A 19,203-nucleotide genomic window follows, 5' to 3' on the forward strand; every position below is an offset into this window, starting at 1 on the left:
TATAGGCCGAAATATCCTACACTTAGCTAAAAGTGTGTTGCTTGATAAAATGAAGATTAAAATTACTACTTTTCCAGAACAGTTTTCAACAATATATTAGTGACCTCAAGATTGTTTTATAGACTGTGATTGACTTCTCATATATGAATGTTAGCCACATATTTTAAATTTTCCGAAGCCCAGTTAGTGTTGTTTGATGCAATAGTTCTGAAATACTGTGATGTTAATGTTGGGGCAGTGTATCAGAATAATGGAGAGTAAGAGTCTTAGACCAATGGAAAAGAAAGGGTTTTTACAGTGGTTGTAGCAAGAAACCAGGAGTCATGACTTGTGAGCACTATCACCGACTCTTGTCCCTGAGGTGCTGCACAATCTTGGCAAGTCATTTCACTTCATTTTATCCATCTATAAAATGGATGTAATCCTTCCCTCCCTCTTATTGAGCCTGAATACATTTTTGTAAAATATTTTGAGATGCTTGAATGAAAGGTGTATGTAAATGCAAAATATTTAAGACATTTTATTGATTTATAACCAGCTATAAATTAATTTCTCATTGTTAATAACAATATTGAGTTATATTTTCTTCTCTTAGTACCCTTATGTCTATTGAAACATACTCAGAATTGAATTATTAATTTGTGTAACTTTACTACCAAGACCACAGTGTTGTGAGTGATTGCCCACGGGCCCCAGTATGCCCACTTACAGTCCATTGCAAAACTTGGGCCTTTGTTAGTATTTGTGGCCACCATTATAAACCTCAAAAGCATAAAACTATCTTTGGGGCATATTTTATATATAAAGGTAGTAATTATGCTATTTTTTGTGCAGAGATCAAATGTAAAAGAGTATGTTAGACACCAAACATGATGTATATTCACTAGTTGATCTTGGTTTAGATTACACAATGCTGCTAGTTTCCATAACTGAGTTAATTGGAGCATCAGGTATGTGCTTTTGAGAGAGTGTTTTGGAATTAACATTTCAGCAATAGCCATTATTTGTCATGGGTCCCAGCATGCAGTTATCCAAAGAGAGGCTATAATGCAGGGTTTGAAACATGAGGGCTGAACTAATAATATAGTAGGAAATAATCTATGCAAATAGCAATGACTGAAAAGGATTAAAAATATCCAATTCAAGAAACTCCTATTTTAGAGAACCTGTGAATTGCAGGAATGTACAGAAGTATAATTTGTTTCAACTTCCATAAAGAACAGAGTTTTTTAATGTTATTTTCTGTTTGCAGAAATGCCTGTCATTATTTGAATAATACCTACACTAAAAAGGAACGCTAATGTATCAGCGTAGGTATGAAGTTTTCTAAACTAGGAAAATGGACGACTTTGACATTGATCAAAGTGTCAGTTAGTTCTCAGTTTATAATTTTTAAAATATCTCTGATATTTTCTGCATATGCTTCAGGTGCATTCTTGAGTAAATAATGTTATTACAGGACAATCAAATATTTGTGTGTTCTGGGCTTTGAGTTATGAGGCAGCAATAGTAACAAAGTCAGAAGAAATAAAGTAAACTACCTAAGCACTATCTATTGTACAGTATAAGTAAATCCTTATATTTGGCATATCATATTTGGCATGTCTAGTAGATTCTTAGTACAGTGTAGAACTAATTATTTTTATATTAAAACAACTTAAATGTAGTTAGCATTCATAGAGAGAGACTTCTAGTTTGAATTGTGAACATTTTAATGCACCTATTTGGTATGTGCTGATGATGCTTTATACAGTTAGCATGTAAATACCTACTTTCACTCTGCCCCTCTTTTTGCACGTCCTTGGCCTCACCCAGTAGTGATCTTTGGTTTTGTTTGGTTTTTATTTTATTTTTTAAGTATCATCAAACTGGAACCTTTGTTTTTTAAGTTATGGAAATGTGGAAAAAACTAAAACTTGTTGAACCAAGATGATTCAAATGTCAGAAGCTGGGAACTTCAAATTTGTCTTGCATTTATAAATTTTGCTGTGAATAAAAAAAAAACTGAATTTGAAGAAAATTAATTACATTTAAAGTTATGAATTTTTAAAGTTAGCAACTTTGAGCATGCATATTTAGATAGGTTTGTAACATTCAAGAATTGTAGAATTCAAAAACCTGTAGGAGAGCACTTCAATCTCCCTAGACACTCAATAACAGATTTAAAAGTCGCCATTCTTCAACAAAAAAAACTTCAAAAACAGACTTCAGTGAGAAACTGCAGAACTGGAGTTAATTTGCAGACTGGATACCATCAAATTAGGCCTGAATAAAGACTGGGAGTGGCTGGGTCATTACAAAAAAAAAAATGTCCTTCTGTTGATGTTCACTCCTTGTCAACTGTTGGGAATGGGCCGCATCCACTTTGATTGAATTGGCCTAGTTAGCACTTACCCACCACTTGGTAAGGCAACTCCCATCTTTTCATGTGCTGTATATTTATACCTGCTTACTCTATTTTCCACTCCATGCATCTGATGAAGTGGGTTATGTCCCACAAAATCTTATGCCCAAATAAATTTGTTAGTCTCTAAGGTGTCACAAGGACGCCTCATTTTTTTACTGACACAGACTAACACGGCTACCCCTCTGAAACCTTCCATTGGCTACGGTGATGCTTGTAAATGCTACAGGCTTAATAAGAGTTGTAAAGTAGGGTTAATGTTTACCTAGGTCACATGTTGTGAAGTTTACTTCATTAAAGTTTACAAAATAGGTTGAGATCTTTAGAGGGAAGGTGCTAAAGAAGTACAAATTGTTCTTCTTTGTAATTGCAAAAATTAATCACACTTTCTTAACTCTTATGGTAACCCAAAGTAGACAGACTATCTGTAATAACAAAAATTGTTCTAGTGTTGTCCTTGTAATATTTTGAAAAAGGCTTTTCTGAAAAAAAGTAAATGAGAACTGTTTGGATTTGAGATATCCTCTGTTATTTTATACTTAATTTATACCTTTATGTAGGCTGGTGGCAGATTCACCAGCTGGGCAGTCCAAAAAATATCTAAATGCTTGAGTCAGGTTCCAAATCCCTTTCCTCAGGGCAAGTTTTGTTAACAATGGTCAATACAAAGGACTTGATATAATACAAAACACTTGGAAAGAAATACTTCCCTTCCCACTCTTTGCCAGGACACATCCACCTCTCCCTAGTCCATCTCTGATCTGGGTCTTTCACTACTAAGGGTAGGTTGTCTCTGTTTTATAGCAGGTACTGCTTGCAACCTGCAGTCACATGACCCTTGTTAGTTTTAATGGGTTGAACCTTAAAATAGGGCGCAGCAGCATGCACATGCGCATCAGCAGCCTGTTACACTGGACCTGTATATTTCATGAACATGTAACTTTTTATACTAAAATGGAAACTAAAATAAGTTAGTCTGAAGAAAATTAGGGGTTTTCTTTACGTAGTATAGAGCAAGAAGATTAAAGATAAATGATGAAAGGTTATTGTAAATGGCTTGTATAATGTTTTTCTTTCCTAAACTAAAAATAAATCAAATATCATAAAAGCATACAACTTGTAATATATCCACAAATATGAATTATTTATACAAATCTTTTTATATTGTATTATTTTATATTGGCAATAAAAGAAATCTCAGGTTCTTTGCAGATTATACCATATGCTATCATAGTGTGTCTATTTCAGTAACATTCTCCTTTCTTACTGAACAAATAAAATGAAGAATACATCTAAAAACAAATCTTCTCAAAAGGTTCAATATAGACCTAGAATCATAGAATATCAGGGTTGGAAGGGACCCCAGAAGGTCATCTAGTCCAACCCCCTGCTCAAAGCAGGACCAATTCCCAGTTAAATCATCCCAGCCAGGGCTTTGTCAAGCCTGACCTTAAAAACCTCTAAGGAAGGAGATTCTACCACCTCCCTAGGTAACGCATTCCAGTGTTTCACCACCCTCTTAGTGAAAAAGTTTTTCCTAATATCCAATCTAAACCTCCCCAACTAGACAGGTTGGCAGGAAGTACAGGAGAGGCTTTTTTATTGGTTTTATTTGCATTTATTAAAATAAGTTTTCTTCTGATCTAGAAAGAATTCAGTTATATCCAATAAACTTTTGTTTGGAAATTAGCATAGTATTCTATTTCTGAAAGACTTACTTTGATGGGTTGTTTTTTCCTCCCCCCAGAACATAGTTCAGTCCATGAAAGATATATATGGGATTAACCTCTCAGATGTTCCTTCAGAGGATGACCTCACAATATATACAAGGTAAGAAAATTCTCAGTCATAATCAGTAAGTGATAATTGGAGCTAGTTAAATACTCTTGTATGAGAAATTGCTCCTTTTTCGTCAGAATTTATTCAAACATTGTTCTGGTATGGCACTAGCACTAGAGGTAACTTGAAGCTGGCGATATTTTACTATTCTCTGTCTTTAAAATCAAACTCTTTATCTCTCATACGTATGCACACAATTCTGTTAACTTCAACGTGGAGCTGTTCAGATGCCTCCAAGTGCAGAATTTGATCGTTAAATCAAATGGACTTGTAGTGAAATATCAGTTAACATTTTTCCAGGAACAAGGGACAAACTCAAATTAATAGTGGCTCTTCAATTTACAAGTACATAGTTTGCAGTTTTTCACATTTGTTCTCAATTGTTGTATTACACTAATTTATAGAATGTCAACATTAGAGCTCTTCAACTTCAGAGAATATTTTTTTAAAATAATTTAAATTTCTCATCCGTTAAACAGTCTTTGCTATAAAATGCATGTAAAATTACATAAATTAACCTTTTTGTAAGAAAACTATTATGATTCTGTCTTCTTCATAGAGGCAGAAGTGTTAGCTATAACCTCTTAAACAAAATTTTGTTTGGCTGTGAATGTTCCAGGAAAAAGGTTTCTAATTGGTATTCAACTTTTTTCTTCAAATATTTAGACCTTTTTTTGCTATATGCCAGGTCATTCAGAAGCTACTTAGGCATTTTCTGTCTCAGCAGAGGCAACTATCATAAGGTTTAAAATTGCTGGTTTTCATGTGAGACTGGAACCAATTGTTAAATCTGGCATGCAGGCAACTAGTGGAAAAGTGGGAAAAAATGACCAAACTAGGAAGGTAACTCGTAACAGTGGCATGAAGATTTTAAATGATAACTTTCTTGTACAAATACTTCATAGTTTTAATAGGAGATGGTTGAAGCCAAATTGACTGGGACTCCAATATCATGGTTTGATGAAATAGTAACTATATATCTTACTCTGTGTCACCATTATAAGGAAGTACTTTGCATCCAATCCTCAAAAGCATTTAAGCATATACTTAAGTCCATCTCTATTCATAACAACATTTAAGCACTTTAAATGCTGTCCTGAGTAGGGATGGTTTCCTGAACTGGGCCTTTTGTGTTAGTAAATTATTTTTCTTTTCCTGATTATAATAGGAAGGCAGTTAGGGAAATTTAGATTGAAATTAAAGTCTCTTCTAATTTGTAAAACCTGTAATGCTGTTGCCAAGAGAGCAACTGCTTACCCAGTCACATGGTGTGCAAATCAATTATGCTAGTCTGGTAAATCAATGTTTCAAACACCTGCTTAAGCTTTTGAATTAATTAATGGAGCACCGTGCAGCGGAAAACTGCACCTCATAATGAAAACTTAGACATGTTTTTCAAGTGAATAACTAAAAGCCATGTGTTGAAATGCAGCTGTACAGCTTTAGATTTGCTTTACAATGTGTAACGACTGGCTAATTTCATTACTACTTATGTTGTGACCCATCTCTGAATTGTGAGGGGAAATTTAATTCACTGTAGTCTCTCTGTTCATGTGATATGTTCTTAGCTTATGTTTATCAACCAATTTAGAGTATTTTAGGGAAAAAAAGATTTTACTTTATTTGTAATTTATAAGATCTTTTCTGTTGACATATGGAACAAGGCATAGCTGTTTCTCTAAGGTACCTATCTTAGTTCTTTAAGATTTCCACTTTTAGATATCGTCCACTTCACACATGTGCTTGATGGTTCTAAGCCACTAGACCTGGACGGGGTAAGGGAGGGTGTACCTCAATATTGTTGGTGAAGTATTTTAAGTTGTTCCCAGATCTGATCTAAACTTCAGAGTTGTAGCAGCATACCTATAACACCTTGGAGTGTGAAATATTCACACCTCCTGTGCAACATAGTTAGGCTGGCTGAGCCCACAGGGTAAATGCAACTAAGCTGACTTACATAGCCATGCCAACACAGGCTATGTAATGTAGATATGGCCCCTCTGTTCCAACAGTCAGTTCTTTTTTTGACCACCAGGAGCTGTTCAGAAATTGCTGCCAAATCAGCAGTTGCAGAAGGCCTTTAGTTACACGAGTGCAAGATACAGTGTTCTGGTCATGGTCCATTGCTAGCTGTGTCCACTGTGAACTGATTTGTGTTGATTGGTAGCTTTGTGATGAAACTTGAACATTCTGGAGAATCAGGCTATCCCCCATTTTATCACTGTCCAGGCTGAGGTACATCTTGGTCAGATGCTAAAACAATGTTGTGACCAGACCAGGAGCTTCAAACACATGTAGCTTGCATCCTTTCTTCTACTCCACTTGTATTTTTATAAACAATTTTTGTACAACACTTTTATAGATTAAGATAATTTCTCACATTTTATCCACTTTTGGTTTTTTAAACTTGGCAAGGCCAAACTGACATAACAGCACTCTCTGACTAGTCTCTTGATGATGATAATAATAGCTAGCTTTTATAGCACTTTTCATCAAGCACCTTACAGTGGTATCTGAGAATAAATTTATTTCACAAAATTATCATAGTTCTCACTTCGGTCTTTTTAACAAGAGAAATGAAGACAAAAGACGAATTTCTGACTTTACAGAGATCTGTGGAACTCTGACTTCAGGGGAGCCAGGGTTTCACCTCTTAGCATAGAAAGGGCCATCAGATTATTGGATAATTTAAATCAGTTGATTAAGGGTTTTTTAAAAACCCAGATGCTTGTACTATTGTACTAGGGGAAGTCCTAACTCACCTTCCATTATCCTTCATTTGGATATTTAAACTAGCTTTTCCTCCACAATTTTAGCAGTTGTCTCTTGCACTTGAAATTAAAATAGAAAACCAAAAGCTGGAATTATCTAACCGGTTACTTTCATTTCAATTATTTTCATAATTGAATAGTAAAAGTCTTACTTTGATTCTAGATACTACTAGAAGCTGAAAGAGTAATCTGTCTAGTTAAATTTTGAGTTATTTTATACTTGACATACTGTCAGATACTTTGGGAATCTTAAGTAAAATAGACAAAGAAAAAGGCACATCCTCAGTTGACTTGTTAGAAGGATGCAGTATTTCAAAAAACTGCATATATTGCTTTGCGTTTAGGATGAGAAGAATATGTATCTGCCGATTTAAGAAATTGCATAATCATGCATACATTGGAGCCTGAATATAGAGGAAAGATGAAAGCCACACAGAGAGAATTATTGCAATGGAATATTATACATTTTATGTATTATATGCAGTTGCTTCAATTCTATTGATGATTGCCCTCTATTTTAAAATCCAAATACTTTTTTTCTAAAATAGTTTTAAAAGAATAGGTCCTAATATTATTTGACTATATGCAAGTTATTGACTATTTTTTAAAAAGCCTCCTTTTAGGAAATCAAGTATAAGATCATGACTTGAATTTATTGAGGCTGGGGCAGGGAGAATTCTGCTGCTAAAGAGCTCAAGTCTGCCATATGCAATGGAGTGTCTGAGTTCCCTCCCATTTTCCCTACATAGCCACCAGCTTGGTTCATCCTTCTCAGCTCTTCTACTGATTTTCCTTTCATCTGTTCCCTAGAGGGAACCCAATATCTGTGTTTCTGTCCTCAGTTCCTTTCCACAAGCTTTGTGGGAGCAGAGGAAATCCTCTACTCTGAAAGTATAGACTGGATAGGGGAGGAAGACAGATTGCATATCCTTCTGATGGCAGATCAAAGGGTTGTCCAAGTAAATAGCTGAAACTGGTGAAATGGGAGGGCAGCTTTTCACCGCTATGCAAGTCAAGTAGGAGAGAGGTCAGAGTCAGACGTATCTGCATGGAACTTGAGCCAACTTCCCATCTATTTACTTGCTTCTCTCTACAGCTGCCCTACCACCCAATTCCAGTAGTGGCACCTAGGTGCTCCTCGTTCTCTCTCCTCCTAGAGAGCTTCTGTGGGGAGTTCATGCTGTTGAAAAGAGCAGTTAACTCTGACTGTCTCCTCTTGCTGACGGCCCCAACTGCTGCCTGTGAAATAGTAAGCAAAACCTACCGGTGGGCAAGACCTCCTCCTAGCTAAAGTGAAAGGGGCCCAAAATGTACCCAAACTAAAGTTTTAAAAGCAACTTAAAAAAAAAAAACTAGCCCACGATAAGTGTATTAATCATCATGACACTCACTTTTGTGTAAAGTGAGGTCAGTGTTCTAGCTGTCCTTTAATGTACTCAGTGTGACTTACTGAAACTGCATGACTCTACAAATTGTACAGAACTGTCATTTTCATTAATTCACTGAAATTACTGCAAATAGTTCTTGCTCTCTTTATGACTTATACTTTTGTCCACTGCTACTCATAGGTTTGTTCAGTTGGGGCAGAATCAACATAAACAAGACAAGAGCAGCCAGCAGCTTTGTTCAAAACATCATCTAGATGGGGTTATAAATATGTAAGTACAGTTTGTTTTTTCAGTTTTATTTTTTTCTTTTAGTTCAGTTCTTGCTGTGGGTCCTCTTGTGAGATAATTCTTTGAAGTCGGATACTATACCTTAAAAATCATTGAATGAATGTCTGATATCAAAATATCATGAATGCCACAAATATTTTCTAACTATTCTTTCATCAACATCCATTACTTGTATTCAACACAGGGCTCAAACCCCAAACATAGTGGGTAGCTGTGACATGGGTGGACTGTACCCACTGAAACAGGTATCTAGCAGTCTCTTTTTCTCACTCAGGTGACACTTGTATAGTATATCCTGGAAATAAAATCTCATTTAATTTAAATGAATTTGCAGCTTTCCGTGAAAATTGTAATTTAGAATTTTAAATTAATATCCTATCTCTGCCCATCCAGTATTCTGATTAGGAGTGTTGAAATCAGAATCTTTTTTCAAATATATTCTTTTGGATCTGAAAATTGTTAGTTTGGTCCAGAATAATATTAGTATGTTTTAAAGTATTAACTGAAAGTAAATGTTAATATAGCAGTTGCTAGAATTAACGATAAACCTTTGAGAGAGATGTGGTTAGTTGAAAATATGTAGGATGTAATAAATTATTGATACTGGACTTTATTAATCACTAGAAATGTATGAAAAAATATAGAACAGTGGATACCTAGATATGATTCTTATCTGATGGTTAGGGCAGCATAAGTAAATAATTGAAGATAAATTATCTGAAATAAAATAACATCTACCATTAATTGAAGGTATCTGAACTGAAGGGTAACAAGTTGGTCTGAAATATTAAGGTCCCAGTTCTGCAACTGACTCAAGGTGGGCAGGCCTTGGTGCCCAGGCAGAGCCAGCTGCAGGATTTGGACCTTAAATTGAACATGGAGAACAATATGTTCCAAAATAGTGAAGTCATTCCCCATAATGACTCCATGCCAAAAATCAATCAGGAAGAATTTTTTTTTTTTTTAGACCTGTTAATCTTGGCCTTCACAACATCCTCTGGCAAGGAGTTCCACAGGTTGACTGTGTACTGTGTGAAAATCTGCTGCCTTTTAATTTAATTTGGTGACCGCCTAGTTCAGGTGTTATGAGAGGGAGTAAATAACACTTCCTTATTTACTTTCTCCACATTAATCATGATTTTGTAGACCTCTATCATATCCCCCCTTAATAGACTCTTTTCCAAGAAGAAAAGTCCCAGTCTTATTACTCTCTCTCCATATGGAAGCTGTTCCATACCCGTAATCATTTTTGTTGCCCTTTTCTGAACCTTTTCCAATGCCAATATATATCCAATATATATATATGTGGGGCAACCACATCTGCACACAGTATTCAAGATGTGGGCATACCATGGATTTATATAGAGGCAATACGATATTTTCTGTCTCATTATCTATCCCGTTTTTAATGATTCCCAACATTTTGTTCTCTTTTTTGACTGCCGCTGCACATTGCGTGGATGTTTTCAGAGAACTATCCACAATAACACCAAGATCTATCTTGAGTGGTAACAGCTAATTTAGACCCCCCCTCATTTTATATGTATACTGGGATTATGTTTTCCAGTGTGCATTACTTTGCGTTTATCAACATTGATAAAGTGATGTTTTCAAAAGATTCTTAAACTACAGATTAATTTAAAATTCTTCCAACTTATTTTCAAAAGGGTAATATGCAGTTTGTTAGAATGCTTCATTAAAACAGTTGGATTTAAAAATATTAATTACTTTCTGTCACGCTGTCTGGAGTGGCTCACGACTGAGTGCTCACGGCAGAGTGTCAAAAACGGCCAATACCTCAAACTGGAGGTACGTTCTATCATTAGATTTTACTAAGCCAGTAACAAATGTGAGCTCCTAGATCACTTTAACAATCTTAGCATGGAGTCAGTCACTCCCCTTGGACTCTCCAGTCTATCTTGTCACCTAGACAAACTGGACTTACTGATAAATTGTCACATACACCAAATATCACATCATATTCAGGTTGCTTCCAGTCCCAACAGACCAGTCTCTTACCCCAGTTCACTTGGTACCCTAAGTCTTACACCAAAAACAACACCCCTACCAATCCTGTAATAAACTATCTGAAGGCTTAGTAACTAGAAAAGAGAAATAGTTGCATATTGGTTAAAGCAAGCAAACATAGATATACAAATGAGTTACCATCGAAATCCTAAGAGTGATAGAGTTGTAGAGACCTGTCAATTCAAATTATCTTTCAGGGTGGACCCAGGTGATAAGCCCTGGGGATTTCTGACTTCAGTGTGGTTTCTCAGCCATGTGAGAGTTCACACAGCAAAGGGATGAAAAATCTTCACATTAACTATTTTTATTTAACTCTTCCAGCATTCAAAGGAATGGGTGCAATAGGGTTATTCTGTGTATTGTGATGATCCTTGGTGGCCCCTCTGATTTTTATAGTTCTTCGGGATGGGTGGGGAGAGGAAACACTTTTCCCATCTGGCTTCACAAGTGTAGAGCAAACATTTTCAAAGTTATAAAGCAAAAATTTACATATTTCTTTATAGCATGGAATACAGTCATTACAAGTGAGGTTAATGCATGCAGCAACTTACAAGCATTTCATCAAGTCTAACCACTAAATAATTCTTGTAAGATTAATACCTATTTTGAACTGGTCTGGTTTCCAGCTGTGAGTTTCAGTTCTTAGCTAATGCCTGCAGTCTTGGCAAGAGCTGAAATTTGATCTGGTAGCATCATACTTTCTTTTTCTTAAAAATAAAGAAAACTTATGCTGACAACCCACCTTTGTATTAAGGACCTTCCCCATATAGACACTTGCTGATTTATCTTGATGCTAAAAAATTTTACTTTTGGACATTCTTGCCTTCAGAAGATAGTGTAGAACTCTGAGGTGGGAGACACCTCTAAACTTTCAAATAAAATTAGCTAGAGATGCTAAACTCAGTTTCAGAGAATCGTCTTTGATATTGCAAAAGTTAAAAATTAAGTGGGAGGAAGGAATTTGCAAGGGAAATGAAATCTGTTCAAAATAAAATTGCTGTCTGTAGTGGGGTGCACTCACCTTTCATGAGCGCCCTATGGTCGAGCGTATGCGGACCTGCACTTTCTCTCCTTGTAGCCCTCCCAAGGCTTAAGTCCTCAGTTAGTCCCATAGTCTATCAATGGTCTCAGCCCTAGTGTCAAGCCGTATTCCAGGGCTTCTTCCAGAGGCAATGTCCTCGCCCTCTCTAGGGGTTTCAGGCCCCAGCTCTCATGCTGGGCCACTACAGGGTTCAGTTCTTTCTTTCTTTCTGGGGTGCCTCAAAGTCCAGGCCACTTTTCCTAGTGGCTAATAGGAGGTGGGGGAACCCAGGCCTGCCCACTAGTCCAGGTCCAAGCCCCTCAAAGCCATGCCACTGCTCTAATTCCCTGTGCCACTTCCCTGCAGCCTGCATAGAATCATAGAAGATTAGGGTTGGAAGAGACCTCAGGAGGTCATTTAGTCCACCTTCCTGCTCAAAGCAGGATCAGCCCCAACTAAATCATCCCAGCCAGGGCTTTGTCAAGCCAGGCCTTAAAAACCTCAAGGATGGAGATTCCACCACCTCCCTAGGTAACCCATTCCAGTGCTTCACTACCCTTCTAGTGAAATATTTTTTCCTAATATCCAACCTAGATCTCCCACACTGCAACTTGAGACCTTTGCTCCTTGTTCTGTCATTGACCACCACTTTGAACAGCCTAGCTCCATCCTCGTAGGAACCCCCTTCAGGTAGTTGAAGGCTGCTATCAAATCCCCCCTCACTCTTCTCTTCTGCAGACTAAATAAGCCCAGTTCTCTCAGCCTCTCCTCATAAGGCATGTGCCCCAGCCCCCTAACCATTTTCATTGCCCTCCGCTGGACTCTTTCCAATTTGTCCACTTGTAAAACTTGTACTTGTAAAACTAAGATGATGTGAACAGGTTTGTAAGTTTACTTGTAAATTTTTTCAATTTTCGTATAACAGAGTTCCCCATTTGCCCCATTTGTAAAATGGGGTGCAGCCCCCTGGTGTGTCTTGAGCTGAAGAACTGGAGCTTGCTTTTAAATATAGGAAGAGCCTTGTGTAGTGGCTGGCTTCTTGACAACAAGATTTTACATTTAAAGTATTGTTGCTTCTTTTAAGCCCGAGTGGCTTGTCAAAGTCTGGGGCCTTGGGGATTTTCCAGTTGGAAGTAGAAATTGATGGAGTTTTGCATTTCTTCAATGCAGTCATATTTATGTACAAGGAATGTACAAATCACTGTGTCTCTGAATGCAGAAAGAACCAAGAACAAAAAGGAACAGTTTCTGAGCTTACAGTCCCCAAATCTCTTTACCCAACATCAGACCCAGGAGCTCAGTCTAGCTTTTTCCAGGGTCATGCTGTGCTTACAGGCTCCTCTTGGCTCTCTTCACTCTCCCTCTCTCTCTCTGTTCTTGTCTATCCTCAGTTTTTGGGTGTTCTCTTCCATCCCACACACACCCCAAAACATTACTGAGCCAAAAGCTAGTTCACATACACCTTTTTTTCTTAAATGGGAGCTTTTGCGTATAATTGTTAATTGAAGGGTGAGTTCACGCCTGTCAATGTCAGAGTTTTCACTCAACCCATTACAAGGTTTCACTCAGCACAGAAGAATATATTGTCCAAAATGATATTCAGCTTTGTTGTATGCTAGCAGTGCAGTTATGACCAATAAACTATGGGTCACTTATATTTCATAAGACTGAATGACATGAAGACCTAATATTGTTGTATTTATTAACTCGCCTCTAAGTGACTAGTAAAGCACTTGTCTGAAGTATTTTGTTAAAGTATCTTCAAGTAGACAAACAAAAAACCTTATATGCCAGTGCACGAACTTGTGTATATAAATGTTTTTTTAAATATGTAAATGGGTTTTTAAAATACTAAATATTCAGTAAGGATGACAGTAGTTGCAAAGGCTATGTTTTGGTGAGAATGAGATTTGAAATAATATTTGGAAACTTTAGGACTCTAAAAAATTAAAGTAACTACAAACTATCCTCTGAAGTATTGCTGCCACGAGTATTCAAAAAATGTGAGGCCCCAAAGGTCCTGATGCTGGCTTAAAAATCATGAGATTTTAAAAATAGCACATTTTGTATTCTGTTCTTTTACTTTCAAGCTTGCCTTGCCAACCATGAGGGCTAGAAATAAGATTTTTGTTTTTGAAGGAAAGTTGAGGTTGTCATGTAATTGCTTGACTCCAGGAGCTGGGGCTTTGAGAGAGCCCAAATACCTCAGGACTCACAAGAGCTGGCAACACTAAAGCATACGACACTTGAGAAAGAAATTTCTCTTTTGGCCTCTGTAGATTACTCTAGAAAAGAATGATCACAGTTCAAGAAAACTTTGAGGCCACTGAGATTACAAAAGAACATGTCACATGGCAACAGTTGCTTTCAGCTGCAGTGCTTAAGCAAGAGTGCCCCTTTGGTATATAAGAGAAGGGGCTGCTGAGATGGTATTCTCCAAGAAGAGATAATGTATTAAATAATTAAACAAAAAACCACCTAGACGATAAGATGACTATTAACAGCATGGATTAATCAAGAACAAATCATGTTAGACCAACCTAATAGCTTTCTTTGACAGGATAACAAGTCTTGTGGATAAGGGGGAAGAGGCAGATGTGGTATATCTTGACTTTAGTAAGGCTTTTGATACTGTCTCACATGACCTTCAACTTCAACTCCCTCAGGAAACGGATGGGTAGGATCCCCTGGGGGACTAACATGAAGGGGAAAGGAGTCCAGGAGAGCTGGCTGTATTTCAAGGAATCCCTGTTGAGGTTACAGGGACAAACCATCCTGATGTGTCAAAAGAATAGTAAATATGGCAGACGACCAGCTTGGCTTAACGGTGAAATCCTAGCGGATCTTAAGCATATTTAGACATATGACCAGGGAAGAGTATAAAAATATTGCTCGGGCATGTAGGAATGAAATTAGGAGGGCCAATTAGGAGCTGCAGCTAGCGAGAGATGTTAAGAGTAACAAGAAGGGTTTCTTCAGGTATGTTGGCAACAAGAAGAAAGCTAAGGAAAGTGTGGGCCCCTTAATGAATGAGGGAGGCAACCTAGTGACAGAGGATGTGGAAAAAGCTAATGTACTCAGTGCTTTTTTTGCCTCTGTCTTCACGAACAAGGTCAGCTCCCAGACTGCTGCGCTGGGCATCACAACATGGGGAATAGATGGCCAGCCCTCTGTGGAGAAAGAGGTGGTTAGGGACTATTTAGAAAAGCTGGACGTGCACAAGTCCATGGGGCCGGACGAGTTGCATCCAAGAGTGCTAAAGGAACTGGTGGCTGTGATTGCAGAGCCATTGGCCATTATCTTTGAAAACTTGTGGCGAACGGGGGAAGTCCCGGATGACTGGAAAAAGGCTAATGTAGTGCCAATCTTTAAAAAAGGGAAGAAGGAGGATCCTGGGAACTACAGGCCAGTGAGCCTCACTTCAATCCCCGGAAAAATCATGGAGCAGGTCCTCAAAGAATCAATCCTGAAGCACTTACATGAGAGGAAAGTGATCAGGAACAGTCAGCATGGATTCACCAAGGGAAGGTCATGCCTGACTAATCTAATCGCCTTCTATGATGAGATTACTGGTTCTGTGGATGAAGGGAAAGCAGTGGATGTATTGTATCTTGACTTTAGCAAAGCTTTTGACACTGTCTCCCACAGTATTCTTGTCAGCAAGTTAAGGAAGTATGGGCTGGATGAATGCACTATAAGGTGGGTAGAAAGTTGGCTAGATTGTTGGGCTCAACGGGTAGTGATCAATGGCTCCATGTCTAGTTGGCAGCCGGTGTCAAGTGGAGCGCCCCAGGGGTCGGTCCTGGGGCCGGTTTTGTTCAATATCTTCATAAATGATCTGGAGGATGGTGTGGATTGCACTCTCAGCAAATTTGCGGATGATACTAAACTGGGAGGAGTGGTAGATACGCTGGAGGGCAGGGATAGGATACAGAGGGACCTAGACAAATTGGAGGATTGGGCCAAAAGAAATCTGATGAGGTTCAATAAGGATAAGTGTAGGGTCCTGCACTTAGGACGGAAGAACCCAATGCACAGCTACAGACTAGGGACTGAATGGGTAGGCAGCAGTTCTGCAGAAAAGGACCTAGGGGTGAGAGTGTACGAGAAGCTGGATATGAGTCAGCAATGTGGCCTTGTTGCCAAGAAGGCCAATGACATTTTGGGATGTATAAGTAGGGGCATAGCGAGCAGATCGAGGGACATGATCGTCCCCCTCTATTCGACATTGGTGAGGCCTCATCTGGAGTACTGTGTCCAGTTTTGGGCCCCACACTACAAGAAGGATGTGGATAAATTGGAAAGAGTCCAGCGAAGGGCAACAAAAATGATTAGGGGTCTGGAACACATGACTTATGAGGAGAGGCTGAGGGTACTGGGATTGTTTAGTCAGCAGAAGAGAAGAATGAGGGGGGATTTGATAGCTGCTTTCAACTACCTGAGAGGTGGTTCCAGAGAGGATGGTTCTAGACTATTCTCAGTGGTGGAAGAGGACAGGACAAGGAGTAATGGTCTCAAGTTGCAGTGGGGGAGGTTTAGGTTGGATATTAGGAAAAACTTTTCACTAGGAGGGTGGTGAAACACTGGAATGCGTTGCCTAGGGAGGTGGTGGAATCTCCTTCCTTAGAAGTTTTTAAGGTCAGGCTTGACAAAGCCCTGGCTGGGATGATTTAATTGGGGATGGGTCCTGCTTTTGAGCAGGGGGTTGGACTATATGACCTACTGAGGTCCCTTCCAACCCTGATATTCTGTGATTCTATGATTCTATGACCTTCTCATAAACAAACTAGGGAAATACAACCTAGATGGAGCTACTATACGGTTGGTACATAAGTGGTTGGAAAACAGTTCCCAGAGAGTTATCAGTGGTTCACAGTCAAGCTGGAAGGGCATATCAAGAGGGTTCAGCACAGATCAGTTCTGGTTCTGTTAATATCTTCATTGATGATTTAGATAATGGCATGGGAATACACTTAAATTTGCGAATGATACCACACTTGGCGGGGATTGAATTTCATTTGGTGACCCCGTAGTTCGTGTGTAAACAGGATGAAAATCAATAAGGACAAATGCAAAGTACTCCACTTAAGAAAGAACTATCAGTTGCACACATACAAAATGGGAAATGACAGCCTAAGAAGGTGTACTTCAGAAAGGGATATGGGGGTCATAGTGAATCAGAGGCTAAATATGAGTCATTCCATTCTTTCAGAGATTAAAGCATGTTCCCCATCCTATGGAGCTCTGAAAAGAGTAGGTTATATGAGACAGTATTCTCCCATGCATGATAGCTTCTCCTGGAAAGAGGTAGCGAGTTCTCCTACTCTTCCTCACCCCCTCCGGGTACAATGTTCTGGACAACAGGAGCAGGAAAGCCCTGTCAAGGTTCCTCCCCCCAACTCTGAAGTCTAGGGTACAGATGTGGGGACCTGCATGAAAACCTCCTAAGCTTACTTTCACCAGCTTAGGTTAAAGCTTCCCCAAGGTACAAATTAATTTTATCCTTTGTCCTTGGAATATCCACTGCCACCACCAGACTCTAACTGGGTTTACTGGGAAACGTAGTTTGGACACGTCTTTCCCCCCAAAATCCTCCCAACCCTTGCACCCCACTTCCTGGGAAAGGTTTGGTAAAAATCCTCACCAATTTGCATAGGTGACCACAGACCCAAACCCTTGGATCTGAGAACAATGAAAAAGCATTCCGTTTTCTTACAAGAAGACTTTTTAATAGAAATAGAAGTAAAGGAATCACCCCTGTAAAATCAGGATGGTGGATACCTTACAGGGTAATTAGATTCAAAACATAGAGAATCCCTCTAGGCAAAACCTTAAGTTACAAAAAAGACACACAGACAGAAATAGTCATTCTATTCAGCACAACTCTTTTCTCAGCCATTTAAAGAAATCATAATCTAACGCATACCTAGCTAGATTACTTACTAAAAGTTCTAAGACTCCATTCCTGGTCTATCCCTGGCAAAATCAGCGTATAGACAGACCCTTTGTTTCTCTCTCTCTCTCCTCCCAGCTTTTGAAAGTATCTTGTCTCCTCATTGGTCATTTTGGTCAGGTGCCAGCGAGGTTACCTTTAGCTTCTTAACCCTTTACAGGTGAGAGGATTTTTCCTCTGGCCAGGAGGAATTTTAAAGGGGTTTACCCTTCCCTTTATATTTATGACAAGCCCTCAGAGCAGCCTTCCCATCCCCCCTTCTCTCAAGACCCTAGAGTTGAGCCTATCAGACATCCCCTAACCTGCTGAGGTGAGGGGGGCATTTTTGTAATAAATATTTAAGCCCTTAGGTAGGATCACTTTTTAAGCAAATAGTCTTTTATTTTCTGTGCGTCTTCTCTGCTGCACCTTTTTTTTACAATAAATCTCATTTTATCCAATTTTCATTGCATTTAATTTTTTTTGAGGGAAATGTTGACTGTATCGGTTCTTGAAAAGTTATTTCTCTTCACTTCCAGAAGAAGGTAGTTTCCTTTTTGTATTCTACTGTTGAGTTGCAGGTTTGAGACAGGAGGAATTTTTGTGCAGAGGATACTAACCTCATAGAGCATACAGTTGAAATAGCAAGAGCATCCAAGTGTCAGATTTTATTTGGTTTATAAGCAGCAGATTGTGAGAGAGATGGCTCTCGAAAGTCTGTAATTGCAGTGGAGCCTAACTGACTTCAAGTAAAATAAAGTTGATGTGTCATTAGACCATAAAAATATTCTCCGAGAGATGAAGTTCTTATATAGTGCCATTATCAAAGCAATTCTGAGGACTTTCCATTTGGATGCAAGAAAAAAGAAATACTCACAAAGCTGTTGTACTTGACAGTGTTTGGGAAGTTGGAGAATGAGGTTAATATGAATCATTTTGAAAGGCAAATATGGTATTTAGAGTAGCTTAAGATGAGAGAAATGGTCAGCCTTCCTTCTATGAATGGAGTCTTCTGCAAAGTTGAATGCAATATGTAATTAAGAATTGTATTTTAAAAGTAAAATACTTTGGACTCAAACTCTTGGATTAGTCTCACATCTCTAATAGGAAGGTTAGATATAACCAATATGGAATTCTGGTATATAGCTAATTGCATTGGCTTATTTGGTCTGATTGTTTCAAGAAACTCTTCTCTCATTGTCATAGTTAGATTTTAGAGGGTCTAAAAAGGATCTCCCCCATACATCTCACAATTCTGGTAACCATTCATCTCATGTATGTGAAATTTCAGTACTAAAAAAGTTAGGTAATATTTTGAAGAATCTGCTCTAATCATTCCTTGTCATCACTCTTGTTGGGGAAGACAATTTTGAACAAAAACACTTTGAGATAACTGGAAGTAGTCAAGAAAGTAAGAATCTGCCCTCCATACAGAGCCTATAAATCACAAACAAAATAAAGTTTTAGTTTAATATAAACAGAGCTAGATTACTCAGAGCGTAACTCTTGAGCATGATTTCTTCCTTTCCATT

At 38.3% G+C, this 19,203-nt stretch overlaps 1 protein-coding gene across 2 annotated transcripts in view; it reads left to right on the forward strand.

The window, feature by feature from the left end:
- FIG4 (FIG4 phosphoinositide 5-phosphatase) overlaps positions 1-19,203 on the forward strand; it is a 167,769-nt gene that overhangs the window by 112,111 nt on the left and 36,455 nt on the right. For both annotated transcript variants that reach the window (XM_048844824.2, XM_048844825.2), the window contains 2 exons: positions 4,152-4,234; positions 8,583-8,672. In XM_048844824.2, coding sequence (XP_048700781.1) covers positions 4,152-4,234; positions 8,583-8,672 — 173 coding nt within the window. The remainder of the gene's footprint in view (positions 1-4,151; positions 4,235-8,582; positions 8,673-19,203) is intronic.

The sequence above is a fragment of the Caretta caretta genome, chromosome 3, assembly GCF_965140235.1.
Source record: "Caretta caretta isolate rCarCar2 chromosome 3, rCarCar1.hap1, whole genome shotgun sequence".
Classification (NCBI taxonomy): Eukaryota; Metazoa; Chordata; order Testudines; family Cheloniidae; genus Caretta; species Caretta caretta.